This window comes from Lytechinus variegatus, chromosome 4 (genome assembly GCF_018143015.1).
Source record: "Lytechinus variegatus isolate NC3 chromosome 4, Lvar_3.0, whole genome shotgun sequence".
In the NCBI taxonomy this organism is placed as follows: Eukaryota; Metazoa; Echinodermata; class Echinoidea; order Temnopleuroida; family Toxopneustidae; genus Lytechinus; species Lytechinus variegatus.
Window position 1 is genome coordinate 46,034,258 of NC_054743.1, and position 16,101 is coordinate 46,050,358.

The following is a 16,101-nucleotide window of genomic DNA, read 5'->3' on the forward strand; positions in this document are numbered from 1 at the left end:
GAAGTAGTGTAACAATTTTATTTAGTATTATTTTTATTACTTCTTTTTGTCTCACCTGCATAGCAGAGTGAGACTATAGGCGCTGCTTTTCCGACGGGGACGGCGGCGGCGGCGTCAACATCAAATCTTAACCTAAGGTTAAGTTTTTGAAATGACATCATAACTTAGAAAGTATATAGACCTAGTTCATGAAACTTGGCCATGAGGTTAATCAAGTATTACTTAACATCCTATTAGAGTTTCACGTCACATGACCAAAGTCAAAGGTCATTTAGGGTCAATGAACTTAGACCATGTTGGGGGAATCAACATCAAAATCTTAACCTGGGGTTAAGATTTTGAAATATCATCATAACTTAAGAAATATATAGACCTAGTTCATTAAACTTGGACATAAGGTTAATCATGTATTACCAAACATCCTGCATGAGTTTTACGTGACATGACCAAGGTCAAAGGTCATTTAGGGTCAATGAACTTTGGCCGATTTGGGGGTATCTGATGAATTACAATCAAAACTTAAAAAGGTTTTGGATCTGATTCATGAAACTTGGACATAGTAGTAATCAAGTATCACTGAACACCCTTGGCAAGTTTCAGGTCACATGGTCAAGGTCAAAGGTCATTTAGGGTCTATGAACTTTGGCCGAATTGTGTTTTTTTTTGTTGAATTACCATCATAACTTTGAAAGTATGTTGGTCTAGTTCATAAAACTTGGACATAAGAGTAATCAAGTATCACTGAACATCCTGTGTGCATTTTAGGTCACATGACCAAGGTCAAAGGTCAATGAACTTTGGCCATAATGGGGGTATCTGTTGAATTACCATCATAACTTTGCAAGTTTATTGATCTGACTTTTGAAACTTTGACATAAGAGTAATAAAGTATCACTGAATATCCTGTGCAAGTTTCAGGTCACATGATCAAGGTCAAAGGTCATGTGAGGTCAATGAATTTTGGCCACATTGGGGGTATTTGTTGAATTACCATCCTATCTCTGTAAGTGTATTGTTCTAATTCATAAAACGTGGAAATAAGAGTAACCAAGTATCACTTAACATCTTGTGCGAGTTATAGTAGTTTTCAAAGTCAGCACTGCTGCTATGTTGAATCGCGTGATGCAGGTGAGATGGTCAGAGGCATTCCACTTGTTTATTATTATTATTTCTTGTATATTCATTCCTTTTTTATGAAAAAAAAACACAAAACCTTTAAATACATATAAAACAAAAAACTGAGGAATAAGATATCAGCACACAATATGGGGATTACTTCCCGTAAACGATAAGGTTGTTGATCGACGATCTATGAGATATTATATAAAAGAAAATCATTCTAGCAAGAGGGGATGAAGTTTTAACAAGTTCTTCGGTACTTTAAATTTTCAGTGTACCAAGCACCATTTGCAATACATTCAGCATTTTTTTATTAGTTACAATTCCAATAATATCGGTGGCCTAAGATATATTTTCTGTGGTTATATTGACCCGTTAAGTAAAGAGAGAGAGAGAGAGGATTTATGTGATCAAGAAGTGATAAGATAGGAAAAAACTGATTTGAAATGACTGAAAGAGAGACAGGCAAAGAAAGAAGAGCCCCCTCCCACACCCGTACCAGAGTTACGGAGTTAGGCTATCCCGTCGGTGGATTCAGGTCCATCAACATCTTGAGGTTTAATCTTTCCGGGGGGCAAACGTGTGTGGGTGTGTGTGTGTGTTTGAGTTTTGTCAGACGTGTCTCAATCAGATATGATTATTTACGTCTGGGACCGACCTTTAACGTCACCATCCGAAAGACGTGACAAGGGCTCGAACCTCTGCATCAATTTGTAACTTCCCCACATAGCTTTGATTACAGGCGCACACCACAACGCCCAGTCTTTAAATATGGTGTAGTCTTTGCTCTAGACCCATGCAGTTATTTCAAAATAGGAAATTATTAGAAACGATAAAAACAGACAAACAATATTAACAAGACGCCACAATATCATTGATGTAGAATAACGTTTTGTTAATGTTATTTTGGGTTTTTAAGGTGCATACCATTCAGATCTGAATATTTACACCTTTTATTATTTTGACGTTTTTGTGGTATTCAATTTTATTCATTTCACTTCCATCAAACAAAAACAAGTTGTATACCAACTTACGGTATGCCTTACCAAAGGGTTTTATAGTTTGGGAGATGCTGGTGTCTAAGTTTTTAGATTAATCTTTTGCTTAATTTGTATTTTAAGAGAACTGGATGTGGGGTAAAGACAACTCTCTAAACCCAAGCATTTTAACTGGGTTTAATTTTAAAGATTGGTCTTAGCTTTGATTTTTTGATATTTGTTTATCTTATAAATAGCTGGGTCTAGACGAAGGTCTAAGCATCATAATAATGTTATTCAACAGGAATAAGAATATGACAAAGTCTTATGTTTTTAAGTTTGAATTTATGTTTGAATTAATTTGTAAATGACTGGGTCTGGAATAGAGACAACGCTCTAAACATGTGCTTTTTTACTTGGTCTTAATTTGGAGGATGGTTGGTTCTTAGATTCGTTGTTGGGGGTTGGGTTTTATTGTTTTTTTTATTCTTGAAATAATTGTGTCTGGAGGAAAGTCTACAATCGATCTCCATGTTATTCCACAGTAGTTAGATTATTGGGTATTTGTTTTAGACAATTTTATTTCTAAATAATAACCAAGTCTGGAAAATGGACGTTTTCTTTGCAAATGCATAACTACAATGTTTTGTAGGGGTCTTAGTATTATTATACAAAAGAATCTGGGTGTGGGGTACAGACATATTTTTTACTGGGTATAAATTTTAAAAATTGGTTTTAGATTTGATTTTGTTTTTTAATTAATTTCTTAGATAACCTGGTCTGGAGGAAAGAGTACGTTTTACAACTCATGTTATTCCAAGAGAATATGATAGGGTCTTATGTAAGAAGATTTTTTTTCGTAATTTTTGTAATGATTGGGTCTGGAATAAAGACAACATTCTAAACCTCTTTTTAAGAACATGTTCTTAGGTTCAAGGATTGCTTGGTATTAGATTTGGAGTTATTTATATTTTTACTCTTAGCCTTATTTTGAAAAACAAATGACTGGGTCTGGCTGAAAGACTACGCTATATGTCCATGTTATCCAGCATTAATAAGATTATGGGGTCTTTATACGGTTTTTGTTGTTGTTGTATTGTTATTTACAATTTTTTAATAACAAGGTTTGGAGAAAAGGCTAAGCTCGATTTTCTTTTTTCCACTGGAATATCATTATGGTATCTTAGTTTGGACTTATATTATAATTTTTGAAATAACTGGGTCTGGAAAAAAGACTTTGGACTTACATTATAATTTTTGAAACTACTGCGTCTGGAAAAAGACTGGACTTTTGTGCTATATGAAGGCATTACTATATAGGTTTTAGTTTTTAGTTTTAAATAACCGGGTCTGGAGAAAAGACTATGCTTGATTCTCAATTTACTCATGGCGCGTATATTCACAATACGTTCAGTATAATTTAAAACAACAACAAAGACTTTGATTCCACCAGTTTTAATTAACTGGGTCTGGAGAGAAGACTAGGCTCGATTCTCATTTTTTTTCCACCGGAACATCATTATCGTATCTTAGTTTGGACTTATATCATAATATTTGAAACAATCGGGTCTGGAATAAAGACTTTGGACTTATATTATTATTTTTTAAACAACCAGGTCTGGAAAAAGACTTTGGATTTATATTATAATTTTTGAAACAACCGGGTCTGGTGAAAAGACTTTGGACTTATATTATCATTTTTGAAACAATCTGGTCTGGAATAAAGACTTTAGGCTCATGTGATTATTTTTTAAACAACTGGGTCTGGAATAAAGACTTTGTACTTATATTATAATTTTTCAAACAACCGGGTCTGGAATAAAGACTTTGGGCTCATATTATTTTTGAAACAACCGGGTCTGGAATAAAGACTTTGGATTTATATTAAATTTTTGAAACAACCGGGTCTAAAATAAAGACTTTGGACTTATATTAATATTTTTTAAACAACCGGGTCTGGAATAAAGACTTTGGATTTATATTATAATTTTTGAAACAACAGGGTCTGGAATAAAGACTTTGGATTTATATTATAATTTTTTAAACAACCGGGTCTGGAGAAAAGACTTTTGACTTATATTATCATTTTTGAAACAATCGGGTCTGTAATAAAGACTTTGGATTTATGTTATAATTTTTGAAACAACAGGGTCTGGAAAAAGACTTTGGATTTATACTATAATTTTTTAAACAACCGGGTCTGGAATAAAGACTTTAGGCTCATATGATTATTTTTTAAACAACCGGGTCTGGAATAAAGACTTTGTACTTATATTATCATTTTTGAAACAATCGGGTCTGGAATAAAGACTTTAGGCTCATATGATTATATTTTAAACAACCGGGTCTGGAATAAAGACTTTGCACTTATATTATAATTTTTGAAACAACCGGGTCTGGAATAAAGACTTTGGGCTCATATTATTATTTTTTAAACAACCGGGTCTGGAATAAAGACTTTGGATTTATATTATAATTTTTGAAACAACCGGGTCTGGAGAAAAGACTTTGGACTTATATTATCATTTTTGAAACAATCGGGTCTGGAATAAAGACTTTGGACATATATTATTATTTTTTAAAACAACCGGGTGTGGAATAAAGACTTTGGATTTATATTATAATTTTTGAAACAACAGGGTCTGGAAAAAGACTTTGGATTTATATTATAATTTTTTAAGCAACCGGGTCTGGAGAAAAGACTTTGGACTTATATTATCATTTTTTAAACAATCGGGTCTGGAATAAAGACTTTAGGCTCATATGATTATTTTTTAAACAATCGGGTCTGGAATAAAGACTTTGTACTTATATGATTATTTTTAAACAACCGGGTCTGGAATAAAGACTTTGGATTTATATTATAATTTTTGAAACAACCGGGTCTGGAATAAAGACTTTGGATTTGTTAATTAACCGGGTCAGGAAAAGAGACTTTGCACTTTAGTGCTATATGAACGCATTACTATACGATTTTAGTTCAGAACGGATTTGCCAAAAATCCCTTCAAATTTATTACATTTGTGGGTAAAGTCATTATTACATTTGTGGGCGATCAAAAATTATTACATTTGTGGGTAAAGTGCATTATTACATTTGTGGGTGAAATTATTACATTTGTGGGTAAAGTGTTATTACATTTGTGGGCGTTATTACATTTGTGGGTAAAGTGTTATTACATTTGTGGGCGTTATTACATTTGTGGGCGTTATTACATTTGTGGGTGCAACTGCCCTTCCCCAGGTTTCTCTTCCTCGTTTTGTTTTCCTCTGTGTATACTTTATCAATTCCGCTCTATTCTTTTCCCAATGTTGCAGCACAGGTGCATGTGTGGGTGTTTTGGTGTGGTTGGGGGTACATGGGGATAGCTGTGCTAACGGATAAACCTTTGCTAGATACTTATAGGTCTTGCGTGTTTGTTTCCTTTTTTTCGTTTGCACATATTCGATGCCTGCACCAATGTGCCAGCTCCATGGCTGTGCTGTTTATTGGAGAAAATATATTTCTTTCCTCTTTTGGTCTTCACCGTTTCCCCAATAACACTGAACGGTGCGGACTGTGAGTGCTGACCTGTGCTCTCGAGTTGGATTACTTTGCCTTCTTTTACATAATTTAAAATATTTATTATATAAACTCGAGCTTAGAACTTCGTTACATAAAAAGAGCCCTCACTACAATTTTTTTTAACCCCTAATAATATTTTTTACTCTTTATTATTCACGGCTAACAAAACAACAAGAACAAGTGAATTGCGATTTGTCGTGGCTTTAATGAAAATAGAGATGAATGTGCATCTTTACCAATTCTGCTTTTTGTGTACAGTGTATGAATATCATCACATATACATATACCGATAATGTCTGTAACCAACCGATACCCTTGTTTAATAAGCTCCTCGGAGAGGGGTTAAACCCCCGGCTAGAAGGCCCCCCTCGTAAGTTCTTCAATGTTTAAAATTCATGGCTGTTTTCCCACTGGTTCCCTGCTAGCCGGACCGGAATCCCAGCACAGCTATTAATTATGAGCTATCGGTGGATTACAGATGACATAAATATAGCATATAGAGATATATGAATGCCCATGACTATAGACCAGCCTGCCCGCCTTTAAGATCAGGTCAGGCTAAGATTAAACTTTAAGCATGACACAATTATTTCAGTTTAACAGCGTTCTCAAACATTTGTATGTACAAATAGGTCCCCCTCACCTAGGTAACGAGTGGGGACCTGCAACTTACATAATAACATAACATAATTGATTAAAATCCACATGCCTGCCCTGGCATGGAAAGGAAAAAAGGAGGTACTTTAATAATGCGCCTCTTACTGAAATCATGCCCCCAGAACTTCAACTGCTTGTTTTTCAACAACACACAAGGCGTCAACACTCCTCCCAAAAACGAGTAAGGGCGAAAACCCGCCTGCCCACTGGCCAAAATAGGACAGGAGGATAAAATTCCCTTACGGCCCACTTATGCACGACGATCGTTGTTAGGATTGGTGTGCGACCAGGTCAAACACCCTCGAATTTGGATTCGTGTTACGCTCTTCTATCAGCCTAGGCTCTGCCTAGATTCTGAAATTAACCATGAAAAGTATACCATCACCCTCCAACTACTTCATACACCATTCATTATAGAGTATCATATAGATTCAACAAATACAACTTCCCTGGAAAATATAAATGCAAAAGTACTTGTACCCCCCCCCCCCCCCTAATCACACTTTGCCAAGATCAACTACTGCTGGTATTCAAGCCAACTATAGGTATCCAATTTTCATCCCACTGAAAATATTGAGCCCCTTAAAGGAACTTTAATAAAGGAAATTGAATTCAGAAAGAAATTTGTTTCACCAAACGAAATTCACTAATATGGCCATACTCTGGCAAAGGGAAGCAAGGTACGAAAGTATCACTCGTTGTAAATGACCAATGCGTGTTCGTCATTAACATATACATCAATGCAATTAAACTAAATAATATTTTCTTCAATATCTTTCCCCAAAACGATCATTTCTTCACAATTTCTGCCTGAACGGGCAGCACACAACAGATATTTAAAAACCATAACTCAAATCTGACTGATGCGTGAGCTGCTTCCTATACCAAAGGTGGGCAGTATTAATAATAAATACACCATGACAAAATTACCATACAAATTCACATAAGTATACCAACATACTACGCCTAAAGACCTGAACATTCGGCTGAACTTGAAGAAGCCTAAAAATTGGGACAATACTTCCGTCTAATTCCTAAGGAGTCCGATGCAGACCCGAGAAATAACTTTATCTGAAATGAAGCCTATGCAATCTTATCAAACATTTCTTCATATATAATGCTCATGGTAGAGGAAAATAAAACATACATAGAAATTATGAATTCATAAACATTTCTTCTCAAATGACCTGAGAAAATTATAATTTCAATCCCCAGATTTTTTCTATAACCATCCATAACTTGGATTTTTATGACAACTCACATGAACGTTTGAGGCATAACCTGCTTCATAGTAATTTCGAATTGACTTCTTCCTTGCAAACAAAAACTAAATAAACAAAATAACATTAAGAATGCACAAGGACAATAAATACACAACCATATCCATAATATGCAAGAATCCCCCCACGATATATATGTCAACATCCCCCTTAATTATAACTAGAGGATGGTAATGGGGAGGAGGTGGGAATTTTGTAAGCACGCTTTACACATGCACCGTCATCTCTCTTCATTGAAAGCCAAAACGAAAATGAAGCATTCCCCGCACTTTTATCCGCGCATAGCTCAACCGCGGCAAATGTCTGGCATTGTGCCCAAATTCTTTGGCGCGGGCGCCAAAAAGCGCTGCCCCGCCCTTTACGGGTCGGGTCACGAGCCCTTTCTCGGGCAACCACGCCCCCTTTCAAAATCAAAACAAACTAAAATGTGTATTTTGCTAGCCCGCTAATAAATCATTTTAAATCGTCAAGCCGTCTTTAAAATCCATTATTCACGGCTAACAAAACAACAAGAACAAGTGAATTGCGATTTGTCGTGGCTTTAATGAAAATAGAGATGAATGTGCATCTTTACCAATTCTGCTTTTTGTGTACAGTGTATGAATATCATCACATATACATATACCGATAATGTCTGTAACCAACCGATACCCTTGTTTAATAAGCTCCTCGGAGAGGGGTTAAACCCCCGGCTAGAAGGCCCCCCTCGTAAGTTCTTCAATGTTTAAAATTCATGGCTGTTTTCCCACTGGTTCCCTGCTAGCCGGACCGGAATCCCAGCACAGCTATTAATTATGAGCTATCGGTGGATTACAGATGACATAAATATAGCATATAGAGATATATGAATGCCCATGACTATAGACCAGCCTGCCCGCCTTTAAGATCAGGTCAGGCTAAGATTAAACTTTAAGCATGACACAATTATTTCAGTTTAACAGCGTTCTCAAACATTTGTATGTACAAATAGGTCCCCCTCACCTAGGTAACGAGTGGGGACCTGCAACTTACATAATAACATAACATAATTGATTAAAATCCACATGCCTGCCCTGGCATGACCAGAAATACCCAATTATTCTTGGAAAATACGTGTTTCAGGTGGCCTAATTGCCAAATTACCGCCAAACGAGAATATATAATTTATTTATATATGATCGACCGCCAACAAACACGTCAAAATTTTACTCGTATCTACCAAGATATTCAATAAATCTTAGCAACCATTACAGGATCATTCTACTAGTATTCACCAACGTTATCATCCTTAGTGCTTTTACCAGGGGGGGGGGGGGGTACCAGGGAACATTGCTCATTCCTCCATTACAATGTATATCTAGGTTATCCATAACTGACCCCAACATGATTTAATGCATGCATACATTGAACGTAAATGCATGAGCAGCTAAATAACAACAAATGATACATTATGAAAGCATAGACACACTGGTGAAACCGGCTCCAGACCAGCCAAAACCCTTATTCATACTATCGGATCGGACGGTCTGGAGTCGGTCACGCCGGAGCGACTAAGGTAAAATGTATAAATACATACTCAACGAAGATATGAAAGACCAACTTTTAACTCACTGATAAATCTGTCCAACCCTTCATCGGCCAGATGTAGGCCATCAGTTCTGTACAGCGAAATGTCATTATGGGATATTGATGGATGCGGTATGGCTTTACCATGAAATCTTGCAGCTAAAGCCTTGGCGTACCTATTGGCCGCCCTTCTCTTTAAGTCCAATTTACCTTGATCTCCTGTACAGCCAGCGGGGTACCAAACCCTCTCCAAAATGTCCGACCACACTATTTGAAATTTGTCCTTATTGGCGTCAAAAAGTCTATACGTCAAACTAGCCAGCTTCTTCTTGGACAGTGCCTCAATGTCATTCGTTCCTACATGCAATACTACTACTGAAGGCTTTGGTTCACTCCGACCCATCTTATCTAACCAATCGCTTACCCCTTCAATTCGTAGCCCCCTTTTCCCCAACCAGCGGACCGACGTTCCAAGTCCAAGGTCAGCCTCGCCGGTGTTCTTCGCCCTGCGATGTGCCCAAAACACTATCGAGTCCCCTATGATCCACACCACAGGTCCTGTAATAGAAAACAAGAAAAGAGGGCTGGGCAGAATTTTGAAGTATGAAAATTTCCCCCTGAAAGGTCTGCTACCCTTCACCACCCCTTCATCACGGGGTTTTCCCCTCCAAGATACAATGTATGTAATCACATTTTTGACCCCTCCCCTTAATCCTGAAAGCATTGATATTAAACACGTCATTATACCGTTGTAACATTCTCTCTAAAAAGCAGAATGCTCGTAATTGTGTGATATCATTAAACCCGCACTTACTCATTCAATATTAAGCCCAGAGTTATTTTGATGATACATGTATATTGATATCAACATGTACAGGGGGGGGGGGGGGGGTCGTTATGATCAATCTGATGTTCCAAACACCTTCCAATCAATATAGTACTATCCCTTTCTTCCTTTTGTATAATGTAATAATGTATAATGTATAAACACATTCCAACCAATATATAATAATGTATAATGTATAATGTCTGAGCACATTCCAATCAATTTATAATAATGTATAATGTATAATGTAAAATGTATAAGGTATAATGTATAATGTAAAATGTATAAGGTATAATGTATAATGTATAACGTATAAACACATTCCCATCAATATAGTACCATCTCTTTCTTCATTTTGTATAAAGAATGTAATAAAGTATAATGTATAATGTATAATATATGATGCATAATGTATAATGTATAATGTATACTGTAACAAGGGCTCCTTTGTAAACAAGCCTCTTGGCACTGAACATACCACCCTGCTTCTGAATAGGGCTGAATAAAATAAAACAATACCATGTAAGCAGATATATTGAGAATTATACACCCAAATATCCAACAACCCATCGGCCACGGCTTTGATTAAAGCACATGTCCTCGTGTAAAGTAAACGCGTTGTGACATTATTGGAAGATAACTTACACCTGATTTTGGTCAAAATGTCAAATAACCTAAAATCATCATTTCATATATATTTTCGTTCTTTTTTTTTTTTTTTTTTTTTTTTTTATTTTTTTACTTAACCATGTCGAGTCTTATATATCTCCGATGTGCACTCGAAACCCAACGCCCCATGCGTTGGATTTCTTCATCCGAGCAACCGGCCATGGCAGCGGTCGTAGCCGCCCCAATACGAAAGGAATGCGATGAAAACATTGCCGCCGGCATATCCCCGTATGTCAAACATCGTTTTATCATGTTTCCAAATTCACGCCTAGTTAGCGGGAGAGCACCATATGAACAAAAGAAGGCTCCACCATTCTTTGGGCGGATTTCTAAATAACGAATAACCGCCATCACAGGGCAGCTAACTGTCCCCAACTCTGGTATCGAAATGGTGCACCCATTTCCCCGCTGGTCAGTCTTTGACTTCCTTAGGAATAATTCCACCCTGCGATGCGGTGCATCGCCAGTGACCCTAACATCTGTGTGCTGCAGAATAGACTCACATCTATGCCTGGACTCTACTGTCAACTCACTAACTCTCAACAAACCATAAAATGCCACTGAAAAAGCAGCAGAGTACATCAAAACATCGTAATGACTACCACAAACATGCCTCAAGTAGGCGAGCATTCTATTTAACACAGACAATGTGATTGGATGCCTAGCATCTCTTCTCAAAGTACTTCGCCTACACCCTTCAATTAACCTTGTAATCACAAAACTCTTGGTCACATCCTTTAGCCCAGATGAACTCATATAAAATGCCAACCCAGATATGTATGTTTGAATAGTAGACCCTGCATATCCCATAAAGGATAAATAAGAAATGAACTGCGCCACCCATTCTACATTAGGGGGTAGCTGGGGGTCGTATCCGTACACTTTACAAAATTTCACGTATGCCCCCAAGGCAATAGAGTAAGTTGTGTGTGTTCGAGCTGCCCTAGAAGCCATCAGCAGTCGACTTCTCTCGATAGCCAGCTCTTCCAAAGACGGACTGGAACCTCCACGCCCTCCCGGGCGGCCCCCGGTGCTAACGCATGGAACCTCGGCATCTGAAATCGAGATAGTGCATCAGCTATACCATTATCACATCCATGTACATGCCTAGCCCTCAACACTATATTATTGCTTAAACATATAATCACCACCTTCCTCACCAAAACCATAATATCAGGGCATAGCGCCGACTGCTTGTTAAGTACTGCCACCACGGCCTGATTATCACAATTAAACAATATATTCTTGTCCTTTAGCTCCATGCCCCAAATCTCCAAGCCTACCCAAATAGGGAATAGCTCTAAAAAAGCTATAGACCTCCTACCGGCCTGGAAATCAGCAGGCCACCTGGATTGAGCCCACCTGCCTCCAAAGAAAATTCCAAAACCAATGCCAGCCGCCGCATCAGTGAAAAACTGAATTTCCTCGCTTCCAAACCAGCCTGGAGCCCGGAAGAAAACTTGACCATTAAAATGTGCCAAGAACTCCAACCAAACCCGCAAGTCAGCCTTAGCCCCTCTCGTCAACCTAACCATGTGAAAAGGACGCTTAACGCTCTTAGTTAAGTCAATGAGCCGTCTCATGAATGCTCGCCCTGGAGCAATTGCCTTACATACAAAGTTTAGACTACCTACAATCGACTGAATGTCTCTTAGGGAAATTTTTTGTTTCTGTACCGCCCAATTTAATTTCCCTACTAATTTCTCAATTTTGTCCTCCGGTACCCGAACCTGCTGAGAAACGCTATCTATTACCAGCCCAAGATATGACAACTGTGTGGTCGGGCCTTCCGTTTTTTCTCGCGCTATGGGCACCCCAAATCGTTCGCAAATTGCTTCAAAACAATGCATTGCCCGCCTGCAATCCTCCGAGGCAGGGCCGCCTGCAAAAAAGAAATCATCCAAATAATGGACAATATTTTGCGACTTCGCAACTTTTCTCGCGCAAAACTCTAAAAAAGTACTAAAACATTCAAAAGTGGAACAAGAAACTGCGCAGCCCATCGGCAAACAACGATCAAAATAGTAACGACCATCTATATACATCCCAAGCAACTCAAAATCTTTTGGGTGAACAGGCAAGAGCCTGAAAGCTGACTTAATGTCAGTCTTTCCCATAAGGGCACCCCGCCCCAATTGCGTCACAATATCTACCGCCGAATCAAAGGACGAATATGTTACTGTACACTGCCCCTCCGGTATGCCATCATTAACTGAATTTCCCCTGGGTGCCGATAAATGTTGAATCATACGGAACTCCCCTGGGGCCTTTTTGGGCACCAACCCCACTGGTGAACACCTCATATTCTCGAAGGGAGGAACAACAAAAGGCCCAACTATCCTACCTAAGTCTATTTCATCCCTCAATTTCTTTTTCAACGTATCCATGTGTTCGAATGCTGATTTCAGGTTTTTAACAACCAATGGGACCCTGTCCCCTTCAAAATGTAATGAAAAACCAAACTTAAAACCATTATACAAGCACTGAGCATGCTCCTGATTAGGATAAGTAGCTAACATGGGCACCAAACGTGCTAACTTAATAGGGGTCGGAGCAATAGACGACACCGCACTAGCCGTAGACCTATTTACTGCCAGCGGGACTGGAACCGGCCCGCCCTTGGCTACACTGCTTAGCCCCATGACCTGTCGCCTGGCAGCGGGAACACTTGTGCTCATAGATGCAAGCTTTGCCTCGCATGCACTTGCCTCTATTAAAGGCAAAGCACACGCCTCGGCTGGGTGTGCCATTGGCTCCGGGTCCCTTTCCTCCGAAGGGAAAAGATTTTCTCGCGCCGTACTCCCCTCTGTAGAACTGATGGCGAGGGGCATGGGGTAAATTGTGGCGCTGCCGCGGACCATTAGAGGCCACCAGCATCAACCACAACTCGGCGTCGACGCTCGCCCAGGATCGCCCGGGTAAACGCGCCTGCTTGCTCCTAAACTGAGTGTCATAGTCACGCCAGCCATAACCTGCAAACGCACGGGCTGCATGCCTTATCAAATCCATATATTTCATGAGCTCCCTGCTCCTTTCAATGTGCTTCTCAGCGTAAATTGAGGCAAATACTAGAAACACCGAAGTCCACTGCTCTACCGACATGATTTTCTTAGCCTTTGATTGAGGTTGAAGTTGCAAACCAAGACCAGATCCCGATTGACACAAACTCAAAGTGGTGTCACCTACACTCAAGGCCCCAAACTCATCACGTGCATTATTATGCTTAAGGAGCACTCCCAAATCTATATATTCACTTGCCCAAATTTTTTCCTTCAGTGAGATAGCCACTTCCACACCTAGTGGGTCGCATGCGCTAATAAATGGTTCCGGTGCCCCCAACACGGCAGAAAGCCTAGGCGCCTGGGGCTCAGATCTCTCAACACCGACCTCCACTAGATCTAGGCCTAGATCTTCGGCTACCCCTGCCGACCGCGCCGGCACTGAAACTGCTGGCTGAGCCTGCCCCGAGCTACCGGTATCCGACTCCTGAGCTACTATCTCATGCCAAGCAATAGATCTGCCCACGGGCGCCTGGCCTTCCCGCCCCACTAGATCTAGATCTAGCTCTGCCATTTTATCACTAACTTTAGACCTAGGCCTACCACTTTTTTCATCAACATCGACAACTTGAGACTGAGAGGGATTTAACTCACCGCTCCTTCCTGGCCCGTTGTTGCCGCCTCCCAGCCCCAGATCCACACTTGCGGGGGTTGACGTCGCCCGTGGACCTCTCGGCCGACCCGGCCTCCTCTTCGGTGTGTCATCTCCCTTCCTCGCACCTGCGGTCGTTATTTTCTTGGCCTTAACCTTTGGCATGATCAACTCGCGAAACTAGAGTTAGACTCGAAGCTCCGTCACTCAGCCCAAGTCCAATGAATCCTGGATGCAATCACCTCCAAAGTTCAATCAAGCGAACCGCCAAGAAAAAATTCAATCCTGAAGTTGCAAACTGAATCTTTTAGGTCCACAAATCGGCACAGCTAACTTAGTCTTAGTTCTACGGCAACAATTCCTGAGGCTGAAGTCTGAAGACAGTAAAAAACTGAAATCAGCGTCTGTATAATCCAATAAAAGTATGAATCCTTTGTGTAGATATCCGGTATAGGTAGCTAGACAAATGTCGAAATATCTGCCACCTAGGCCTAGTTGCCAGTGCCGAAAGAAAATTTTCAAAAAATTTTGTAAGCACGCTTTACACATGCACCGTCATCTCTCTTCATTGAAAGCCAAAACGAAAATGAAGCATTCCCCGCACTTTTATCCGCGCATAGCTCAACCGCGGCAAATGTCTGGCATTGTGCCCAAATTCTTTGGCGCGGGCGCCAAAAAGCGCTGCCCCGCCCTTTACGGGTCGGGTCACGAGCCCTTTCTCGGGCAACCACGCCCCCTTTCAAAATCAAAACAAACTAAAATGTGTATTTTGCTAGCCCGCTAATAAATCATTTTAAATCGTCAAGCCGTCTTTAAAATCCATTATTCTTATTTCTTGTGTATTGCTGTGTCAATATTGCCTCATATTTATCTCAGCTATCAGTCTGATAAATTAAACATTCACTTACGCTTCACATTCTCACTAGCTTCTTTTTATAATTCATTATAATTAGTCAATTTTGGGGGATAATTCAATAAGAGAACTCACCCATCAAATATCGGACACTAGGCCTTCAAATTTTGATTACCAGCCAGGGACTTATATATATATAGAGAGAGAGAGCTCACTTGCCAAAAGGAGTCATTTTTCATCAAATTCGATTTTTTATGTCTCAATGTATAGATTTTTAGTAGCTCTGTAAGATGATACCAAACAAAATTTGAAATGCCTATTAAAAAGTGAACTTAAATGGAAAAGTAAAATCCCCTTTTTCAAAGGAGGTTAGGTCCATTTCAGTTTTAGTTGCGAGAGGGGTTAGGTCCACACATATTTTTTTTTTAAGAATATATTAGAAGATATGAAGACAGGTACATTTCTCATATACCCAATTTTATGTTATCATGGTAAGGTATCAAAAAAGTTCAGTTTCGCACAAGAATATTGCAATATGGGAGAATAAAAAAATGATTTTTTTTGGAGTGGACCTAACCCCTATTGCAACCAAACTCTTCTGAAGAACTCATTTGTCAAAAGGGGTTAGGTCCATTATTCATGGATTTTATTATTTGCTGTCTCTAAACCTCTAGATTTTTAGTCACTCTGATGATACCAAATACAACTTGAAATTCAAATTAAAACGTGAATGAAAATGGTAAAGAAAAATCACTTTTTAATCAAAGGAGATAGCATTAATTTCAGTTTAATTGCAAAAGGTGTCCACGATGATATGTTTTTTTTATAATATTGAAGACAGGTAGATTTCTTTTATATATCAAATTTTATGTTCACATGATAGGGTAGTACATCATGACAATTTAGTTTCTCATAAGAATATTGCAATAACTGAGAATAAAAACATGGTTTTTCTCGGAA

The 16,101-nt window shown here is 39.0% G+C and overlaps 1 protein-coding gene across 1 annotated transcript; it reads right to left on the minus strand.

The window, feature by feature from the left end:
- Nucleotides 1-13,493: 13,493 nt before the first annotated feature.
- Nucleotides 13,494-14,814, minus strand: LOC121414173 (the record flags this gene model as incomplete). The annotated part of the gene is made up of 1 exon (XM_041607247.1): nucleotides 13,494-14,814. A coding segment is annotated over exon 1 (960 nt), but the record flags the coding sequence as incomplete, so codon positions are not given.
- Nucleotides 14,815-16,101: the final 1,287 nt, after the last annotated feature.